The following is a 22,266-nucleotide window of genomic DNA, read 5'->3' as shown; positions in this document are numbered from 1 at the left end:
TGACCAAGTATTGTCCCTAGCTGCTGACACCGTGGGCACGGGGTTCCCCGTGTCTGTGACTCCTTCAGAGGTCTGAAAGGGGGCTCCACCGCCTCCCACAGGACAGGCCTAAGGACCCGGGGCGCAGGCTGGGGCGAGAGGCAGTGTCAGGCGAGGGGTCACCCTCAGGGCCTGCCCACCGTAGCCTTGGAGCCTCGCTTCGACCGCGGAGGAGAAAGAGCGAACGGTTTCTGGGCCTCCGAGGCCGCCGTAGCGAGGGGCGGGGCCCGGAAACGAGCAGGATGGCGGCGCTGCATAGTGACAGCGACGAGGACCTGGTCAGCTATGGGACCGGCCTGGAGCCTCTGGAAGAAGGTGCGGGCCAGAGTGGGCGACAGAGTCTGTCAGCGACAGGCCAGGGGTGCAGGATGGGTGCACAGACGCGCAATTCGGAGCTGGGCGTGGCTTGATCGCTGCCAGCGCTGGGGACGCGGCGACTAGGAGGGCGTGCGCCGCGCCCTCGGGCGCTCCCGTTCTAGGGGGACAAGGAGACTGACGGGAGATAGGAAAATGACAAAACAGCTCGTGTGAGACGGGGGGCGGCCAGGCAATGTCTTTTCCAGGACCAGGTGTTTGACCTCAGACTTGAAAACGAGGAAGAAGCCAACCATGGGGATCGGGCGTGGAGTGGAGTGGCGGGGAAGCACTTCTGGGAGGAAACAGCAAAGACCCTGAAGTGGGAGCCAGTTTAGCAAATTGAAGGACAGGTAGGACTGGTGTGGGGGGAGGAGAGGGAGAGACAGGTAGAAGATGATGCCAGAGGGTCAGGCAGGGCTGGATCTTATATTAAGTGTAGGAAAGTCATGGGGGCCGGTTTACACAGGGAGACGTGTATTTTTAATATTATCCTATTTTTGATTTTGAGAACAGGCTGGTTAGGGGTGGGTAAGAGTAAAGCAAGATTAGCAAAAAGAGGACTGGAGAATTAGAAGATGTGGTGGTAAGTAGGGGTCTGGGTGCAGATGTACTTTGAAAGAACAGATGAGTGGACTTGTTCGTGGAATGTGGGGGTGAGGTCAAGATGAATCAAGGTTCTCTCCAGTGTTTCTGGTCTGTTCCACTTAATGACTTGATTTGTTCAGCAAATTATGTATTGAGTGTCCAGTGAGGGCCAATGGCTGTGCTAGCCCTGTGGGGAAGACAGAGGAAGCATGGTGGAATTGTTGGTCCAGAATTTACTTGCAGATCTCCTGTTGGTGGGAGTCCCCTCCCTCTTCCCACTCTGACTGCATCCTGCCAGGCTGGTCATTCTTCTTCTGGGATATCTCCACTGATGCCCCTTTTATCTCATACAGACAGTTTTAATTATTAGAAAATTCTGCCCTCAGCTTACAAAAGGCTGAGAAAGGACAGAAGTAGGGCCAGTACTACTGAATCATTTTTTTTTTTTTTTTTTTTGAGACAGGCAGTCACTCTGTCACCTAGGCTGGAATGCAGTGGCACCTGCAGCCTCAAACTCCTTGGCTCAAGAGATCCTCCTGCCTCAGCCTCCCGAATAGCTAGGACTTCGGGCACACACCACCATGCCCAGCTAATTTTTAAAGTTTTTTGTAGAGAGGAAGTCTCTCTGTACTGCTCAGGCTGGTCTCAAACTCCTGGCCTCAGGCAATCCTCCTGCCTCAGCCACCCAGAGTGCTGGGATTATGGGCCTGAGCCACCATGCTCTGCCCCGAATGCTTTTTTTTTTTTTTTGAGACAGAGTGTCGCTCTGTTGCCCTGGCTAGAGTGAGTGCTGTGGCGTCAGCCTAGCTCACAGCAACCTCAAACTCCTGCGCTTAAGTGATCCTCCTGCCTCAGCCTCCTGAGTAGCTGGGACTACAGGCATGTGCCACCATGCCCAGCTAATTTTTTCTATATATATTTTAGTTGTCCAGATAATTTCTTTCTATTTTTAGTAGAGACGGGGGTCTCGCTGTTGCTCAGGCTGGTCTCGAACTCCTGACCTCGAGTGATCCACCCGCCTCGGCCTCCCAGAGGGCTAGGATTACAGGCGTGAGCCACCATGCCCGGCCCCGAATGCTTTTTATATGTTTGAAGATAGCTCTTGCATTTCCTCTGAGACAGCCCTTGTCCGACACTCAATATCCTCAGTGCTGTAACACATTCAGTTTAAAGTCCCCTCAGCCCTCGTTTATTAAAGATCTATCTTCAAGTATACCAGACTGTGGGTAAAGCAGGGCCATCATCACCAGTGTGTCCCTCATTCCAGATTGTATTTCTTTAGCATAGCCTAAGACCACATTAGCTTTATTGGCAAAGCATATCACTCCATGATCTGAAAGAATATGTTAAAGATCCTTTATTAGAGGAGGAGTTCCAGATCTAATTGAAAACAAAATTATAAGGTTTGCAGGTGCTAAAATGTGTGGCGTGGACCGGAGATAACCTACACAAGCTGACAGGGAGCCTGAGGAGGCATGGTGGGCTCCTTGCGGACTGGTTAGAATTTAGCTATGCAAGAATTGGTCGAGAGAGAAGCATGCATGGGTAGGGTGATTACAGTCGTGCTAAGCAGCTATTCATACCATTTCTATATTTCTGGTCTCATAGCTGCTTCCTTATGAAGTGATAGGTTGGTAAGTCCTCAACTATTTGACCTTATATTTTTCTAATTCTTCCTCTTTTGATGGTGCACAAAAATTCTGAAATGAAGCCCAATGATCCAACCATGCTTGTGAGGTGGAAAGAAGGGAATTTCGATTTGTAGACTTTTTTTTTTCTGGCCTAAAAGTATCCTTTAACTTCTCAGCAATAGAAATTTTTGAGGATCAGTTCATTGTTTTCTAAGTACTTTGAAGTTTAAATGCACTCTTGACTTCATTTTACAATATAACATACTGGACCTCTTCAAAGAGGACTTGATTTAGAAAGAAAGAAAAAAGAAACATACTAGACCAATAATCACTTGTACTCTTTGCTTTGAAGTTTTAGTGACAGGTTAGGCAAACATTGGTAGAGGAGAGACTCTACACCTTAATTAAAGTTTCTGGCCCTAACAGAAAGATTTATTAGTTAAGAATTAGCCAGGGGGCGTGGCCTAGGGACAGTGGCTAAACTTTATAGACAAAGGCCTTCTGAGCTGAAAAGAAGGGGGCACAAGTACTAACCTACTCTTTCCTTAGACAGTTTCAGTTGGTTGTAGAGTTCTTATCTCCAGCTCATCTTGTATCCAGATTAATTTTAGGGCCATTTTCCTCCTCCTTGATGCTGTGACTCTCACTTAAAACTACCCACAGCTTCCCTCTCCCACAAAACATGCCATAGACCCTGTAGCACCATGTTCAAGGCTCTCTGGACTATGTCCCCTTCTGGTTCCATCTTCCACTCCTTCCCTGTCCTCTAGTCAAACTGGACTACTTTAACAATACACCTGATGTTGCCCTTTTGTATCTCCTGTTTACTGATGGGAGTCAATGCCTCCTTGGAAATCATGTCCCTGTCTGCAGCTACCAACGTGCTGCTCATGCCTGAGGGTGGCTGATGTGGTCCTTCACACTGTCAGATGTGCTCCAGTACATGCAGGTCTCTTCTGCTGGGCTCTGAGCACACTGAGAACAGGGACAGAGTTGTGTTTAGTTTTCTACCACTGGAGTTTAGAACCAGGTCACTTCCATAGCAAGCCCCCAGTAAACTTTTGGTTGGGGAATGAGTGAGGGACAGTATGGGTGGCATCCCTGGCTTGCAGACAGAGTTGAGATCTGGTTTCAGCTTTGTGCTTATTAACTGTGGACCTCAGGGCAGTTACCCCATCAGTGTCCTTATCAGGGTGTGATAACTGAGATAATATGTTTGAAGGGAAGGGATTCCTTGTTATTAGTAGCAGTAATTACAACCTGGGCTGGTTAAAATACCGCCTCCCCCCTGGAGTTTTCGTGTCCACTGTGGTTAGAGGGTGGTTAGAGGCGGAGCCTTCTCCTCAGGAGCCCCGTGGGACATAGCTGGCCATGCTTGCTGGCCCTCGTCCCCTGCCACCACAGGCTCCACTTAGTTGTCTGCAGATCTTATCTCCCCTTCCAGATCAGCAGCACTTGGAGAACAGAGCAAGCACAGCACCTAGCACTGGCAGGACCTGCTGTCTCTCACCTTAGCCCAGGGGGTCTCAGCTGGGAACAATTGGCAGTGTGGGGACATTTGGTTGTCTTGCTTGTGCAGGCGGGGGAAGCTGCTACTGGAACCTAGTGTTACAGCCAGGGATGCTGCTAAACATCCTACAGCGCACAGAACATCCCCCCACAACAACGAATTATCAGGCACAAACTGCCAATAGTGCTGCGATTGAGAAACTCCGCCTTAGCCAAGACTCATGCCAGGTGCACATGCAGTAATGGAGTATATGAGCTGCAGTTCTAAGAAATAGTAAAAATCTTGGATTATGGGACCAAAGTTGTAATTTGGTTCTTTAGAGTGAAAAGACATTGTAGCTGATATTGACTGAGCTTCACTACCACCAGGCACTGAGCTTAACTGTCTACACATGGTATTTAATCGTTGTTACCACCTTACAAAGATGGGCTTTATTATTACCCTAATTTTGCAGTTGTGGAGGCCGAGGCTTAGAGAAACTAAGTAACTTGCCCAAGACCACAAAGCTAACGAGTAGTAAGCAAGGGGATTTGAACTCGGATCTCCTGGCCTTTGATCCTGAGCTCTTGACTACCTTGCTGTGGGTTATTCCAGGTATGACCCAAAGACCTTACAAGCTGTAAGTAAGAATTTAGGACTGTGAGGTTAGAAGTTCCTTTACATTTTGTTCTCCTTTTCAAAAGTAGGAACTGGCTTAATTATTGAAGTAACAGGCATACATGGACTTTAGGGCATCTCTTACCTCCTGTATATGATAACACTAGCAATAGAAGCCAGCACTTTTAAAAGTACTTATTGTGTGTCTTCTTGCTAAGCACTTTATGAGTTTATTTAATTTGCTAACAACTGTATGAAATAGCTATTACTATGAATCTCATTCCCATTATACAGCGGAAAATTCAGTCACAAAGAGGTGAAGTTGTCCAAAGTCCACTGCCAGTAAAGGTGGAGTGGCTTTAAAATCCAGAGCACTATGACTCTCAACCCCATACCCTTAACCATTGTATAACCTACTTTCTGTTCTGAACCTTTGAAGATAACTTGATCTTTTTTTAAATAAATTCAGGATTTTGGATTGGAGTAGATAAAATTAGGCAGTAATTTGTGCCATAGTACCTGGAACTTTAAACCTAAGGAATTTTTAGACTAGGCCTGAAATGTATTAAACTCCTTTTGCTTGTGTGATGTAACACCCCAGCCCTTTCAACAAAGTAGGAAAAGTTTAAAGAACAGTAATTATGGAATCAGGAGATTCACAGAAATTAAGGAAACTCTTAACAGTTGTGGAAAATGAGCAATACCTAAGGAAAAATTCTGGAGTCAGGGATGCTGTGAAGTCCTAGAAGAGGTATGGAAGTATTCCTTCTGTCACAGACCTCTATTTGCCGCGTATCACACCCGAATCTTGCCTCCTTCAGCGCCAGGAGATTTTAATTCGTCTATTTGAGCCCTCCCCCCAGTATAATCTGGTTTTTGTAATGCCATTTAGTGGGAAAAGCAGCCCATTTTTACTAAAACATAGTTCTAACATAAGCTTGATAAAATATAGTGTTTTCTAGACCATATAAACTAGTAAAGTGTAAGAATAACAATTTATAAAAAATGGTTATATTTGAAGTTATAAGAAGTGAACAACTCATTATGTTTAAGAAACGTCATTTTCCCTAAATTCTAACTCACCATCCCCTCCTCTCTTTTTTGTTCAAAAAAAATTTTTTTTCAGGTGAAAGACCAAAGAAACCAATTCCTCTTCAGGATCAGACTGTCAGAGATGAAAAAGGAAGATATAAACGATTTCATGGAGCCTTTAGCGGAGGTTTCTCTGCTGGGTACTTCAACACTGTTGGCTCAAAAGAAGGTATGATTTTCCTTCTTATAGCTATTATATTGCAAAAGCAAATGATTGAAATATTATTGTAAGACCCTACCCCACCCCCCACTTTTTTTAAACTTCTTCTTTAAACATTTTAGTACATACATTGTAGTCTTTTGTGTTGTTAGGATGTTTGAAGTGTTTACAGAGTCAATTTGTGTGTTGTTTAGTGATTGCAAGCGGAAGGTGAAAGAGTTTTCTTTCACTTTGTAAAAAAATAGATACATTCTAACCAGATGACTAAATGATGATAGTGACTTTGGTTTTGTATTTTCTTGCCATGCACAAAGTACTCTTACATAGATTCTCTCTGTTAATTATTGACTGTCTCTCTTGACTCAGTGAGTGAGTAAGGAGGACAGGTGTCATGGTTGCCTTGCAGATGAGGCTACCTACCGAGCATCAGAGAAGTTAAGGAGCCAGCATAGTGTCACCAGCTGCTCTCCCCAGTCACTGGGAACCACAGCATGTGACTGGTTCCTACATGCTCTTGACCTGGAGAAAAATCAATTATATTTTTCACATTATGTAGTATAATAAATTCCATATTGTTTAAAGTATTTTTTTTTAATGTTTTAACCTAGAAGCATTTTTTTGAACTGGAAGAAGATGGCTTTGTATGTTTCAGTTATGAATAGAAGATGAACTGATTAATTCACATAGAAATTATCAAGAAATAGCCAGACGTGGTGGGTCACGCCTGTAATCCTAGCACTCTGGGAGGCTGAGGCGGGTGGATCGCTCGAGGTCAGGAGTTCGAGACCAGCCTGAGCAAGATCGAGACCCCATCTCTAGCCAGGCATGGTGGCGCATGTCTGTAGTCTCAGCTACTCGGGAGGCTGAGGCAGAAAGATCGCTTGAGCCCAGGAGTTTGAGGTTGCTGTGAGCTAGGCTGATGCCACAGCACTCATTCTAGCCCGGGCAACAGAGCAAGACTCTGTCTCAAGAAAAAAAAAAAAAGAAAAGAAAAGAAAAAGATGGGCCAGGTCTTTTATATATATATATAAGTATTTATATATTTTTATATATACACACACACATGTACGTGTGTGTGTGTATTTAAAAAGAACTTGTATGCAGCTGTACTAGTAAAATAAAGATGAAAGGCAGTGTAAGAAAGAAAAAAAGGTAACACAAGAAAAATACTTGGGGTAAATAAGACGGTTAAAGTTCAATATCTAGAATGTATAAACATCAGTCCCTAATGAGCAAATGGTTGAAGTATTTGAACAGTTTACTTGAGAGGAGATAGAAATGATATGTAGAATATTCAGCCTTCTTATTAAGCAAATTGAAATAACCAGGACACTGTTAAACTAAAACACCTATTAAAATGGTAAAAATGACAGAAGGATTTGCAAAGAAAGAAGCACACTAATATGTGGCTGGCTCTTGGGTAATTGTAGACAGTATTTCTGGAAAGTAGTTTGATCTGATAATGCTACTTTGGGCACTTTATTCTAAAGAAATTTTTTTTCAAAAAAGGAAACAACCCCATCTGTGTATTATAATTATAACTACTCTGTATATCATAATTCAAAAGTAGAACCGACTCAAATGTTTCCTTATGGGAAATTAATCAGGGAGACTGTGATAAGTTAGTACACTGGGATATCTCTTTATCGTCAGGAGCGACAGACTCAAAGTCTGTACAGAAGTAGAACAAAGACTCTAGAAATCCAAAGTGAGGAAGATGCTGGGCTGAGGGTGTTACCCAGGAGAGCTGGGTCTCACCATCTGGGGTATCTCCCAGGATGACTCAGAAGCCTGCTCTACCCACCCGCTGAGAGTAGACCTTCCCCAAATTCCTTAGCTCCGCAAGACCCTTGGACGGAATCAGAAAGGAGGTGCATCACTCGTAGAGAAAACTAAAAATGTTTATCTGCAGAGGTTACAGATATGTTTGACCTCCGGAGCATTCTCTCTCTATAGACATGGCACCTGCTTGGTGACCATGGTCAGGGAACAAGGGTGTTAGTTATAGGACATCAGGTGTTTGATGGCATTTGGGGCACAGCCATTGCCCTTGGACCAGCCAGGTTGAGTCTTTGGGCCAGGGTACCCTGAATGCCGCCTAGATTGTTTCTGTGACTCTGCCCATCCATCCTTTTGTGGCTATTACACCTTGACAGATTGTTTCTTTAAATATGTTAATGTGTTAATGCAGACTGCTATCCTGCTGGCCTCAGAGTGGTCTTGCACTTTAAGGTGACCTTGTATCTTTCTGTGTTCATTTCACAGTTTAACTTTCAACGTATAATTTGTTTTCTCTTGGTTTTACGTTTTTACAGGGAAAGCTCACTGTATCTGTTAAGTTCTGACAACAGGGGATATAGGAATTAAAGACAAGTTTATGTGGAGTAATTGTGCATATATAAGCAGTGAGATGGGAAGTAGCTAAGAGTTTGTAATTATGTGGAGTTTAAGTCCATATGTGTTATTTAATTATTTAGTTATAGACCAGAATGCTGTCTAATATTATAAAGTTCTAAACTCTTTTCTTTCTAGGATGGACACCTTCTACCTTTGTGTCTTCCCGACAGAACAGGGCAGACAAATCTGTTCTTGGTCCTGAAGATTTTATGGATGAAGAGGTGGGTGTGCAAAGCTTTAATTGCCAGTTAGATGGTGGACTGTGCGTGGTGGGTTGTTGAAGTGCCTTCTCCCTCCCCAGAAAGTCCGATGTACAATTTCCTCTTTGTTTGGAAGGCTTAGTCTTTTAGGTATTTGGACTACAGTGCCCTGTTCGCCGGTGGGTTCTTGTTCACTGGAGCAGCATTTTATGATGTGGCCAGTTTCTAAAGTCAGGAGTATAAAGGGAAAGTCACGTACTGGCAAATTTGCTCAGTAAAGCCCCAGTTGCCCCAAAAGCGCAGAATCCGTGGTGCTGAATCGGCAGCTTTCCACAGTAACTTAGGCACACTGCAGTTTAAGGAACAGTGAGTGACCGGACCCAAATTAAACTTCTGTTGCCTTAGAGCCTAATCATGGATTTATCCATGATAAAATACTTACATATCCATGATAAAATACTTATATCAGCATGCTTTAGGCTGAAGGTAAGAGGAAAAGAGGTCGCCTTCATTTTTTGAGTAGCATAATCCGTAAGAAAACGTATCTCATGTAGCAAGAAGTTAGATGTTAGTGAGGCTCCAGGCACTCTTCTCAGTCATTTTCTGCATGTCAGCTTGTCCTTACACTACCTGTCCTTGTGGCTGCAAGACGGCAGCAGTAGTTCCAGGTGGCACATCCAGAGTGACATTACCCAATAGGAGTTTCCTCTTGGTTTCTTTATTTATTTTTTATTTTTTTTGAGGCAGAGTCTCACTCTGTTGCCTGGGCTACAGTGCCATGGCATCAGCCTGGCTCACAGCAACCTCAATCTCCTAGGTTCAAGCAATCCTCCTGCCTCAGCCTCCTGAGTAGCTGGGACTACAGGCACGCGCCACCATGTCTGGCTACTCTTGGTTTCTTTCCTGGGGAGCAAAGAAACCTTTCACATAAGTCCTACAGTGAATTTTCTCTACATCTGCCTGGGCAAATTGTTTGACATGCCCATTCCTAAAGCAGTCCCTGGCAAGGAAAATGGGATCACAACGACTGGCTTAGATAAGACACAAAGCCCCATCCCTAAGCCTGCCCTTCTGCCCCCGACACTGGGGCACCACTCCTGAAGTGCGTGGTGGCACAGAGGAAGGCCGGTGCCTGGACAGTGTCAGGGCTGTGCAGGGAAAGAGGAGGGCAAAGCAGCCGGGCGAGCCACAGTAACAGCTGCTCCGGCCCATGCAAAAGCGCCTGACCCAAGGCCTGGCCCGTGGCTCTCACAAATGTTCAGTGACTGTGAATCTCAGCTTTGTCCTCTTCACACTGACTTTTGGAATATTGTCGGGAAGAACAGGGCCCTTTCTTCCCATCTTTCCAGCTTGGCAGTGCCTGTTGTGGCCCCGCTGAACAGCAACTGTCATTCTCTGCCCTTAGCCACTGGTCTTACCTTATGTGGGGATGAGGTTCCAAAGTCAGCTTGTGGAGTCTGCTGCTCTGCTGATCCAGAGCTAAATTTTGTCATTTTAACTTTTTTTTTTTCTTAAGAAATAAAGCTATATGATATATCATGTTTGATTACTTCCCAAATAATGCAATTCTGTTTGAATTTTTTTTTTGAAGGATCTCAGTGAATTTGGGATAGCACCTAAAGCGATTGTTACCACGGATGATTTTGCTTCAAAAACCAAAGATAGAATACGAGAAAAGGCCAGGCAGTTGGCAGCTGCTGCTGCCCCCATTCCTGGAGCCACCCTGCTTGATGACTTCGTAACGCCAGCAAAGTGAGAAGAATTTCATTCTGACCGTTGTGATCTTAGCGTCCGTGTTTTGCGCATGTATGATCATCTTACTTAGGGATAGCTCGACCGCAAGTAAGAGAAGACTTCTTAGGTGAAAAGTCTAAGAGAAAAAGGGGGTTTTGCCAAAAGGGTCTTGCACGTGACTGCGCAGAGTACTCAAGAGCTCTGGCCACGAGCCCCACTGCTGGGGCTCACGGGGGCCGGAGAACTGTTAGGAACCTCAGTGGCTTCCCTTCCCCACTCTCCTCCCAGGCCTTGTGGGTCCTCTCCTGTCCCCTCATTCTACCCTCTCTGTGTACCTCCTTGTTCTGCTCCTGGGCATGTGACCTGATGTGGCAGCCTCAGACCTTCATGGTCCTTGACAAGGACTATCCAGATTCCCTGTGTGCCCGTTCCAAAGGCCCAGGAGAGAGGACATCTGATTGACTTCCCCAGGTCAGGCGTGCACCCCAAGTGCAGCCAGCTGTGGCTGGAGTGCCAGGTCGTGCAGTTCCGACGTCGGTCGGTGCGGGAAAGGGCCGAGGCAAGACACATAGGAGCCGGGCAGGAACTCAGAAGCTGCTTATGTCAGACTGTTCGCTAATGTTATTTTTTTTTAAAGTCGTTTTTCAATTCCTCCTTATCCTAGATTATCTGTTGGTTTCGAATTGCTAAGAAAAATGGGCTGGAAAGAAGGACAAGGAGTCGGTCCTCGAGTGAAGAGAAGGCCGCGCCGACAGAAACCTGGTGTGTATGTTGGTTGTCGTTAATTCTGCAGCATACTTTTCAGTGGCTACGAGTTCCAGGAAACGGAATTGCTGGGCCAACTGGTATGCACGTATCTCACGGCTTTTAATGTGTAATGCACAATAGCTTCCAGAAGGGGAATACTCGTTTACGTTCCCACCAGCAGCCTGCGAAAAGTTTGTTTCCTGCCCTTGTCAAAACCGTGTCACAGTTTAATATGTTTATTTTCTACTTATTCCTTGCCCTTAGTCCCCCAGCCAGACTGTGAGTGGACTCTTTGAGGGCAGTGATCATTTCTTTCTGCCTCTCCTTGGTGTTGGGGCAGTAGTGGCTACTCGTGGAGCATAGGGGCTGACGGAAAGCGATTCCCTAGTGATCCGCCTCTCACTTGAAAGTTGTAGAACCTACTATAAGCACAGCCACGTGCCTCTGTGGAGGGTCAGTGAGTTGGGTTTTTTATTTTTAGTCGCTCATGACAAACACGTTTGAAATCTTTTTTAACAGATCCTGGAGTCAAAATCTACGGCTGCGCGTTACCCCCTGGAGGCTCTGAGGGATCTGAGGTATTTTTTGGGATGTCCGACCTTCAATTACTTTATGATTGTGAAATTTTAAGGTCAGAGAAATAATTTGAGAAATCAGATCCCATTAGTGTACAGTGGAATAGTCGTACCCTAAAACACTATCCTCGTTACGTCAGATAATGTATTATGCCAACACCATAGACGTCCCGAATCTGATTGATTAGTCATAAACTGGAGTTGTTTGCGTTAGTGTCGTTTGTGACACAGGGACATGATTTAGTCATTTGTAGCAGCATAAATGAAAGCTTGATAATTGTTCTGTTTGGAATTAATCACCGTATTTAACATAGTATTTTATGGGTTTACTTTGCGCCATGCAGTGACTCACCCTAATTCCACTTTACCCATTGGAAATAGGATGAAGATGATGACTACTTGCCTGATAATGTGACCTTTGCACCCAAAGATGTCACACCTGTGGATTTTACACCTAAGGATAATGTGCATGGACTGGCTTACAAGGGCCTGGACCCCCACCAAGCACTGTTTGGAACGTCGGGAGAACATTTCAATCTTTTCAGTGGGGGATCTGAGGGAGCCGGCAATCTCCTTGGAGATATTGGACTGAGTAAAGGAAGAAAATTGGGAATTTCAGGCCAGGTAAACGGGTTTCTGTGTCATAAAGGTGGAGCCACTGACAAATGCGAGCGCTTTCCTGATCAGATTTGCCCCATGGCAGGCGTGTGAAGGTTATGTTTTCCTTAGGATTGATACTGGAAACATGTAAAACATACCTTCCAGATTTTAATAATCAGCTCCTGAGAGCCCGTGCCTGATGTTCTTGGTGGAGGTTGTGTGTTCTCAGGGAAGAGGGTCGCCTTCTCACTCCAGTGGCGCTGAGTAGGAAACAGCTCCCACCCCTTTGATTTAGTAATAGTCAAACTGCAGTCTGCCTCTCTGAGTTTAGGTCCGACTTATAGGACCTCTTGGGCTATTTCCTAGTGCTGCAAGCCTCACTTCAGGAACACTGGGGTAAGTTTTACTCAGGAGACTTTCTTTTTTACTTTTGGGAGGATAGAGAGCTTTTATGGATTGCCCATTCTCTCAAATTGATTCAGAGGTTCTTTCTTTCTTTCTTTCTTTTTTTTTTTTTTGAGACAGAGTCTTGCTCTGTTGCCCGGGCTAGAGTGAGTGCCATGTGTCAGCCTAGCTCACAGCAACCTCAAACTCCTGGGCTCCAGCGATCCTCCTGCTTCAGCCTCCCGAGTAGCTGGGACTACAGGCATGCACCACCATGCCCGGCTAATTTTTTCTATGTATATTTTTAGTTGTCCATATAATTTCTTTCTATGTTTAGTAGAGACGGGATCTCGCTCATGCTCACTCTGGTCTTAAACTCCTGACCTTGAGCGATTCTCCCGCCTGGGCCTCCCAGAGTGCTAGGATTATAGGCGTGAGCCACCGTGCCCCGCCCAGAGGTTCTTTCTTAACATGCATTTAGAAAATGTCACTTTGTCATTTCATTATTACCTTTTCTTTTCAATCATTTTTTTCCCCCATCCTTTTAATAAAAATGATACTTCTTGGAGGCTATTTCCCACAAAGGTTAGTTCTTACAGCAGCCATTAGAGTACCGGTAGTCTGCAAACTCTGGTCTCTAGCACTGACCCCAGGCCACATTGATCAGTAGAGGAACATTTTTGCCTTTCTGCTTTTGGAGTCCCCATTTCCGCCTCTGCTCTGCTACTGGGGTGTGTTTCGTACTCCTCTTCCTGTGCTCAGACCTGACCTGGCACCACGGCTGCCACAGGAGCTGGAGGACAGCCCCAGCACTGAGAAGTGGCATTCACTTCTGGTCATTGTTTTTTTTTTTTTTTTTTTTGAGACAGAGTCTCACTCTGTTGCCCGGGCTAGAGTGCTGTGGCGTTAGCCTAGTTCTCAGCAACCTCAAACTCCTGGGCTCAAGCGATCCTCCTGCCTCAGCCTCCCGAGTAGCTGGGACTACAGGCATGTGCCACCATGTCTATAGTTGGCTAATTTTTTCTATATATTTTTAGTTGTCCAGCTAATTTCTTTCTATTTTTAGTAGAGACGGGGTCTCGCTCTCACTCAGGCTGGTCTTGAACTTCTGAGCTCAAACAATCCTCCCATCTCAACCTCCCAAAGTGCTAGGATTACAAGCGTGAGCCACCATGCCCGGCCCACTTCTGGACATTGTTTTCCAAGAGACTTGAGTCTGTGTTAATCTGAGGGTCCCATTTGTTTCTCTCTTGGTGATCTTGAAGTGCTCGTGTGGTCTCTTTGATCACATCCTTAATGTAGCTTTATCCTTCAGTGTAAACATACCTGAAAGTTTTAATAGTTCAAATTGAAACCTTGTTTTTTGAAGGCTTTTGGTGTAGGTGCCCTGGAAGAGGAAGATGATGATATCTATGCCACAGAAACTCTATCCAAGTATGACACTGTTTTGAAGGACGAGGAGCCTGGAGATGGACTCTATGGTTGGACAGCACCCAGGCAATATAAAAGCCAGAAAGGTAATTCCACAGACCCATACTCGACGGTAGGGCCAGCGTCAGGATATCAGGGAGGAGGGATTGTCATGTTGGTACTGGAGTGTCAGCCTCTGTGCATTAGGGGGTTGCTGGTCAAAGATGCAGGGTGAGAAACACATAGAGAGAAGAGAGGCGCAGTGTAGGTGGTAATACAGAAGCAGGGTGTAGACCAGGTCAAGGCCAAAGCCAGCTGTCAAGACAGGGCTGAGGCAGGGAGGCAGCTGTACAAAAATATTTTCTTCTTTTTATATCCTTATTCTATAAGCTTCTTTCTATTAATATTTTTAAATTTATTTTTTACTTTTTAAGCTTTTTTGTTGAAAACTAAGACACAAACATACATATTAGCCTAGGCCTACCCAGGGTCAGGATCATCAATATCACTGCCTTCCACTTCCCCATCTTGTCCCCCTGGAAGGTCTTCAGGGGCAGAAACACGCATGGCAATGTCATATCGTCTGTGATAGCAGTGCCTTCTGGAATGCCTTCCGAAGGACCTGTCTGAGGCTGTTTTACAGTTAACTGTTTTTATAAATAGGCATACACTCAAAGTTAATGGTAAAAAGTATAGTGTAGTACATACATAAACCAGTAACATAGTCATTTATTGTCATCATCAAGTATTATGTACTGCACATAATTGTAGTGCCAGACCTTTATATGACTGGCAGAGCAGTAGGTTTGGTTACCCCAGCAGCATTGCAAACATGTGAGTCATGCGCTGAGCTATGACGTTATGGCAGCTACGATATCACCAGGTGACAGGAATTTTTCAGCTCCATTATGACCTTGTGGGACCACCGTTGTATGTGTGTGGACTGAAATGTCGTTATGTGGCACGTGACTGTAAAAACAACAACCTAAATAGGGAGCTGAGATAAAACAATCTATTCAGGCATTCGTAGCTGCATTGAGATAAAGTTGATCTAATTTTTTAGATTGTCAAATGCATCTGGAAAAATATACCTACTGCAATAATGTAAGTATCACAGAAGAATACATGAGTGTGAGCATCACCCCCGCAGTAATGTCTGCTTTACGTTTCTAGAAGAAGTAAAGCAGTGCAAGCAGTGTTTAGACGTAGCCTGTGTAATGGTTGTGAACACGAACTCTGAAGACCGTCCGCCTGGGAGCCAGTCCTGGCCTCCCCATTTATCCGCTGTCACCTTGGGCGAGCTACTTAGCTGCTCTGGGCCCGGAGTCCCTGTCTGGAAAAGAGGATGACGGTGACATGCCAGCTCATGGAGACTGTACTGTATATAAGGGGCTTAGCGTGGGCCTGGCACCCAGCAAGCATGTCTAGGTCTTGGAGGCCTGTGTCGTCACTGCCACAAAATGGACCCAGGGTTTTGTACGAGATGCTGGAAGGGGTGCGCCCAGTGTTAGCAGGTGTTGCCTCTGGGTGGCAGTTAGTGCTGGTGCTGTCTTCTACCTACAGTTTCCGATTTTTCTAGCAAGACTGTGAGTTATTTTTACAACTTAAAAAAAGACATATAATATTAATATATTAATCATTATGCTATAATTAATCTATAATTATAGATAATATATTATTTGTGGAACCATTAATACTTTATTAATATTTTCAATAATATATAACATAAATTGATATGTATTATTAAACATACATTAGAAACTGGTAGGAGAATGAAATTGATAATATATCTATTAATATATTAATACCAGTTATGTTATCAATAATATATTAATAATATCAATAACATTAACATGCAATTCTATAATAATTCATAACGTATAATAACATATATATTTAAATCTGCCTCTGAGCCACATCTTTCACTTTCCCTTATACAGCACCTCTGCCCGGCTGATCGATTCCCACCCCGCCCCCATCAAACCTGGGCAAGTGCCTCCCCTGAGCCCTGCCACCCCCTTAGCCATCCCTGCTGTGGCCCCCTCCCCCAGAGCCATGACGTCTGTGGTTCTGATGCTTTTTCATTCCGTGAATCTGTATTTTACCTGGTCTCCACAGTTGATTTTGGAATTGTTTCCCCCCCTTTGTTCCATGATCAACAGGCTATAATGAATAATCTTGTGCTTCTAATCTATGTACATTTGTTTATTTCTTCAGAGTAAATCCATAAAAATGAAATTTCTGGGTTTTAAAAGAATACAGATTTCTAAGAATGCAAAATTTAATCCCAAATTACCCTGCAGAATTTTAGGGAGTTGTAGAAGCTGGTAGAAAGGTTCAGTGGGTTGCAGGAGGAGGAATGACTTTGTGGGGAGGGTGGTGGTGCAGGTGCGGAGTCCTCAGCCATGAAAAGCCTTAGCTGGTCTGCACTGTGGCTGTCCCTGCGTTAGGATGGTCGCCTGGCTTGTGTGAGCTCATGGCTGTCGTGTAGAAAGGGCTTCTTGGTACCGAAAGGCAGTTCTGTGTACAGGCGTCTGGCAGCCCCGCCATGCAGGGAGGCCTTAAGAACCGAGCCGAAGGGCCTCTGTCGACCGGGAGTCCCTTGGCCAGTGGACAAGCCCCAGCTCCAAGTCAGAGGGCGTTGGTCATCCAGCTTCCAAAGTTTCTGATCGTTATCTCTTGTCAGAATTTCATTTGAGAGAAAGACAAAGCACCTTTCAGTTTGTGCTCAGATTAGATTAGGGGCCTCCGGGTGTGTTGGCCTCTGTGTCCTGTTGGGACCGTTGCTAAGGAACGCGGGCGGTAATCCCCGTGGCTCCGCACCCAGTTCCTCTCAAGTTGTGATTTTGTTCTTACCCAGCTTGTCCTCTGCGCGGTTTTTCTTGAGATCTTTTGCTCCATAGAGAATGTCCCTGGGTGCCCCTCAGCTTAGGACCTTAGGACTTCTGGGAGTAACGTGGAGATGCTTGTCTTGGAGAGCCGCGGTCGCGGGGAGCCGGGTCGCTGAGGGTGGGGTGGCCGGGCGCCAGTCACTGAGTCAACAGAGGTGTGAGGGCTGTGCCTGCCGTTCCTTCTTCCTCTTTGGGTGATGTCACGTATGACATGCGCTATTTATGTTCTTGGAGATAAAAAGCTGATGTCTTCTGTCTTATTCTAATTGTCTCTACTTCTGGAATTAATCTGTTACATCATTTTTGTAGAATCAGAGAAAGATCTTCGATACATTGGCAAAATTTTGGATGGATTTTCCTTGGCGTCTAAACCTTTATCTTCTAAGAAAGTAAGAAAACTTTTTTTTTTTTTTTACTAGATTAGTTCTTGAAATATTTGCTGCTATGTAATCTGAGTTATTATATTAACAATTGAAAAGAAAAGTAAATTCTGTTTTCAAGAAGCCAACAGCTTTGCTTCTTGACGCATAGGTAAGGGGAAAAAAGCCATAGGCTGACTACTAGAAATGTCAGTCAGTGGCCACACTGTGTTCAAAACAGCTGATTGCTGATGTTTTAAATCCAAACTTCAAGTGAGTGGTTATTTGCATTAAATGGGACATACATAAGAAATTGGTCAAAGAATAAAATTGATATAACCCTAGGGGCAAGGTAAGCCGAGGCAGAGTAGAAAACGTTCAAAAGGCATAGTGGCTCCCAGCCCTGGCTGCTGGTGTTCTGCAGCTGCATGGCTCGGTGCCTGCCCTCCCCAGCAGCGGCCCCCGCAGAGGGGATGGAAGCTGCATGCAGGTGGGTCAAGTCCTGAGGAAAGCTCCGCGTACTTTCCCAGACAGTCGTGTTTTAGGGAGTTTTGCGAGTTTCTGCTCTTAGGCCTAGTAGTGCTCGTCTTTTAACCCCCATCAAAGCCACCTGCTCACGAGCACGTGCTCAGGAGGGAGTGGGGTGCTGGCCGGCTCGGGAGGGGCGCCTGGCCATTTGCCTCGTCAGCAATCCTGTTTCCCATCGTCCCACCCTTTAATCAGCTTTTTGTTTTTCATTCAGTCAACATTTGCTAAGTACCTCTAAAGCGTGGCCTGTGGTTGTCCGGAGCAGGGGAGGCCAGGGGTTCCTGGGGAGCTCCTGGCCGAGTAGGGCTTTGGGAGGAACGATTCAAGCGAGGGCTGTCACCCAGCCTCTCACGGACGGGCAGGTGCTCTAGATCTGGGTCTGGAGGCCACACAGAGCAACAACTTGGCAGAGGGAGAGAAATGCTTCTGGCCTAATGGAGGAGATGAGAGTAGTCGCGACACCCCCTCCTTTCTGCCTCGCTCCCCTGGGTTTTGTGAGGACGTGACACGAGAGTATTTTCTGGCTGATTCGGAAGTCTGTTTCAAGAAGGTGATTGGGCTAAGAGGATAAGACATAGGGTTTTTGACAAGGTTAATACCACTCTTTTTTTTTTTGAGATAAGATCTCACCCCGTCACCCCAGTTAGAGTGCATTGGCCTGATCATAGCTCACTGCAACCTCTAACTCCTTATCCTCCTGCCTCAGCCTCCCAAGTAGATGGGACCATAGCCACCACGCTTGGCTGTTTTTTCTATTTTTAGTAGAGATGGGGTCTTACTCCTGCTCAGGCTGGTCTCCAACTCCTGACCTCAAGTGATTCTCCTGCCTCGGCCTCCCAGAGTGCTGGGATTACAGGCATGAGCCACTGTGCCTGGCCAATAACACTACTCTTTTATGGACTTTCTTCATGCTAGGTGCTTAACCCAGTCTACACCTTACAAACCACCTGGGGAGGGTGGGATACTCCAATCATATGAGACTTTCTGGGGGTGGGATGCAGGCATCAGTATGGTTAAAGCTCCTCAGGTGAGTCCACTGTGCACCTGGGACTAAGACCCACAGGCAGGGAGGGGTCGGTGCTTTCCTGCTACCAAGTTCACAGTTGACTCCGCTCCAGCTTTCAGGTAGCTTAAAAATCTAGAAAACAGCTTACATAGCAATGTCCTAAAACATGTGTTTGTTAGAGCAAGAGCAAGGGAGGGCATTTAGTACAGCAACTTAAAATTATCTAATACTTTCTTTAAACTTATCTGTTCAGCTATCAATAATGCCCGTCAGTAATAGAAATGCCCAAATTTCCCGAATATATTTCAATTTTAGTTCCATTAGCTTTTTTTTTTTTTTTTTTTTTTTTTGAGACAGAGTCTCACTCTGTTACCCAGGCTAGAGTGCCGTGGCATCAGCCTATCTCACAGCAACCTCAAACTCCTGGGCTCAAGCAATCCTCCTGCCTCAGCCTCCCGAGTAGCTGGGACTACAGGCATGTACCACCATGCCCGGCTAATTTTTCTATGTATATTTTTAGATGTCCATATAATTTCTTTCTATTTTTAGTAGAGACGGGGTCTCACTCTTGCTCAGGCTGGTCTCGAACTCCTGAGCTCAAATGATCCACCCGCCTCGGCCTCCCAGAGTGCTAGGATTATAGGTATGAGCCACCGCATCTGGCCTGTCCATTAGCTTTTTTTTTTTTTTTGAGACAGAGTCTCACTCTGTTACCTAGGCTAGAGTGCCGTGGCGTCAGCCTAGCTCACAGCAACCTCAAACTCCTGGGCTTAAGTGATCCTACTGCCTCAGCCTCCCGAGTAGCTGGGACTACAGGCATGCACCACATGCCCAGCTAATTTTTTCTGTATATACTTTTAGTTGTCCAGATAATTTATTTCTATTTTTAGTAGAGACGGGGTCTCACTCAGGCTGGTCTCGAACTCCTGACCTCGAGCGATCCACCCGCCTCGGCCACCGCACCGGGTCCATTAGCTTTTAAATTAAAAATACCTTGGATCAAAAAGTAAGACCTGCAGCTTCAACTTGGAACTGAAATGTAACCAGAAAAAAAAAGATCCTGAATTTAAAAGTAACCAGTTATTTTTTTTCTATTCTTTGAATCACAGTTTTCTAAATTTGCTCAGTTACAGCAGGCCAGTTCTGCATGTAGGCCATTACCTTGTGTGATCTGTTACCATCTTTATTGCTCCCATAAGGTGGAACTTGCATGTTGGCATCCCTCCGTAGACGCGGGCAGGGGGTACAGCGTCTGAGCACTGGATGACGTGGCTGCGATCCAGAACGGGTGCTGGCTGGGCGCCTGGCCAGGCTAGTCCAGTGCTGCCTCCCTGCCGGGTGTTGGCCCGGGAAGGGGTGGGGTCAACAGTGCTCAGGGCTAATGGGTTTTCCTGGCTAAATCAAACGTGGTCTTGAAACCTGTGTTTTCTGGGCTTTGTTTTGTTTTAAGATCTATCCACCCCCTCAGTTGCCTAGAGACTATCGACCGGTGCATTATTTCAGACCCGTGGTGGCTGCAAGCTCCGAGAACTCCCACTTGCTCCAGGTATTATCCGAGTCAGCTGGAAAGGCAACACAGGACCCGGGGACACAGAGCAGGCACCAGCTGAATGCCTCCAAACGGGCAGAATTGCTAGGAGAGACACCTGTTAAAGGTATGTGTCACGGAGAAGATGGAAATCATTACATCTAAAATAATCGGAGTTATCAAAATCAAAATGGAAAGTTGTTGTTTTCCCACTGAAGCTTTTTTACATGATTTCGGATTTTCAAACTGTGGGAATAACATTGTTTATTGTAAGCGGCGTCTGTAATGGTGTACATGTCCTTTACGTCTTCAGACTTGTGTTTCCACCTTCAGTCTGGGTTGTGCCGCTAAAATCACAGCCCTTATTGTAAGCTCAGCTGTTTTCAGACTTTTGATAATTATCTGGGAATGTGGTTCCGACCAGGGACATGTGCACCTTCACCTTCTCTGCACAGCCTGGGAAAGAATCTTTCTTTCCTCATGGGCAAAGGGCAGCGGAGCTCTTCTCCCAAAAGCCTGAAAGGAGCGAGTGTGCCTGAAAGCGCAGAAGGGCGTGGAGAGTCCCTTGTGGGGTGCAGCAGAGAGCCCTACTGTGAGAGGGGACTTGACTGTAGGGGCTCATGCTATGTAGCGTCATTGCCACTGGGGAGCCCAAGAGGTATCTTAGATAGAACTGACCGAAATAGAACTCTTGCTTCCCCACCTCCTTCCCACCCTCGCTCTTCTTCCGTCTGCCCATCTCAGTAAACGGCGTCACCAGTGACCCACCACTCAGTCCAGACGTGGGAATCCTGATTCTCAGCTGTTCCCTTCCCTCCCTCCCCAGCCCTGCCCGGTCCCTCAGTAGCGCTCTCTGCTCTACCCCCAACACGCCTGGGGGCTCCTTCCCTCTGTCTGCGTTCCTGTTGCTCCCAGTCTGGTCCGAGCCCACCTTTTCTCACCTGGACAGCTGCAGCAGCCACCCTCTGGTCTCCTCCTTCCCCTCTGTGATCCATGCCCCTCAGCAGCAGTTAGACGAGCAGATTATGTCAGTACCACCCTCAACACTGCCCAGTACCTCTGACACTTAACAGTCCAGACTCCCCGCAAGGCCCTGCGCCATCCAGCTGCCGCCTGCCTCTCAAGCCACAGCTTATGCCACCGTCCCGTAACCCTCCTGCAGTCCAGCCTCGTCCTCCTCCTTTTTGCCCCTTGGACCTGCCACCCATGATGCCACCTCAGGGCCTTTGTGTTTCCTGTTTCCTCTGCCTCTGTTCTTCCCCTATATTTTTGTGAGTCTGGCTCTTCTTTTTTTTTTAAGAGACAGAGTTGCCCAGTTTGGAGTTCCATGGCCCAATCATAGCTTACTGTAACTTCGAATTTTGGGGCTCAACAAATCCTCCTGTCTCAGCCTCCCGAGTAGCTAGAACTACAGGCTGGTGCCACCACCCCTGGCTAATTTCTCTTGTTTTTTATAGAAATGGGGTCTTGCTATGTTGCCCAGGCTGGTCTTGAATTCCTGGCCTCAAGCGATCCTTGTGTGTTGGCCTCCCAAAGTGCTAGAATTACAGATGTGAGCACAGCGCCTGGCCTGGCTCTTTTTTTTTGTTTTACATTTAGGACTTATCTCAAATATAATCTCTTTTGAGAGGCCTTCCAGACCTTTCCTGACTACCATACAAGCTAGTTATGCCTCCCCCCACTGCCTGCCCCCTCATCTAGGTCACGCTCAGTCACATCACCCTGTTTTTTTCAGAGCACCCCTGTACGGTGTTGATCTTTGGCTTCTTTCCTGTCCGTCTCCCTCACTAGTGAGACGGTGACCTCATTAACATTGTCCTCCTAGCCCCTGGGCCAGGGCGTGGGGAGGGGTCGGCACGCGGTGAGCGTGTGCGTGGTGGACAGCTGTGCTCTGAAGCAGGGCTCGTGCTGGCAGGACCGTGACAGTGGCGGCCAC

The 22,266-nt window shown here is 46.1% G+C and overlaps 1 protein-coding gene across 3 annotated transcripts in view; it reads left to right on the top strand.

The window, feature by feature from the left end:
- Positions 1 to 210: 210 nt before the first annotated feature.
- GPATCH1 (G-patch domain containing 1) overlaps positions 211 to 22,266 on the top strand; it is a 36,140-nt gene continuing 14,084 nt past the window's right edge. For 2 of the 3 annotated variants that reach the window (XM_045531896.1, XM_045531895.1), the window contains exons 1-10: positions 211 to 354; positions 5,846 to 5,980; positions 8,504 to 8,589; positions 10,160 to 10,320; positions 10,967 to 11,064; positions 11,569 to 11,627; positions 12,006 to 12,248; positions 13,978 to 14,125; positions 17,219 to 17,298; positions 20,253 to 20,457. In XM_045531896.1, coding sequence (XP_045387852.1) covers positions 282 to 354; positions 5,846 to 5,980; positions 8,504 to 8,589; positions 10,160 to 10,320; positions 10,967 to 11,064; positions 11,569 to 11,627; positions 12,006 to 12,248; positions 13,978 to 14,125; positions 17,219 to 17,298; positions 20,253 to 20,457 — 1,288 coding nt within the window. In that variant the 5' untranslated portion in view covers positions 211 to 281. Of the gene's footprint in view, positions 355 to 374; positions 747 to 5,845; positions 5,981 to 8,503; positions 8,590 to 10,159; positions 10,321 to 10,966; positions 11,065 to 11,568; positions 11,628 to 12,005; positions 12,249 to 13,977; positions 14,126 to 17,218; positions 17,299 to 20,252; positions 20,458 to 22,266 lie in introns of those variants that run through there. The other variant, XM_045531897.1, reaches the window with a different exon arrangement.

Source organism: Lemur catta, chromosome 19 (assembly GCF_020740605.2).
Source record: "Lemur catta isolate mLemCat1 chromosome 19, mLemCat1.pri, whole genome shotgun sequence".
Taxonomy (NCBI): domain Eukaryota; kingdom Metazoa; phylum Chordata; class Mammalia; order Primates; family Lemuridae; genus Lemur; species Lemur catta.
The sequence above is the reverse complement of the archived record's forward strand: the minus strand, read 5'-3'. Positions and strand labels throughout refer to the sequence as shown.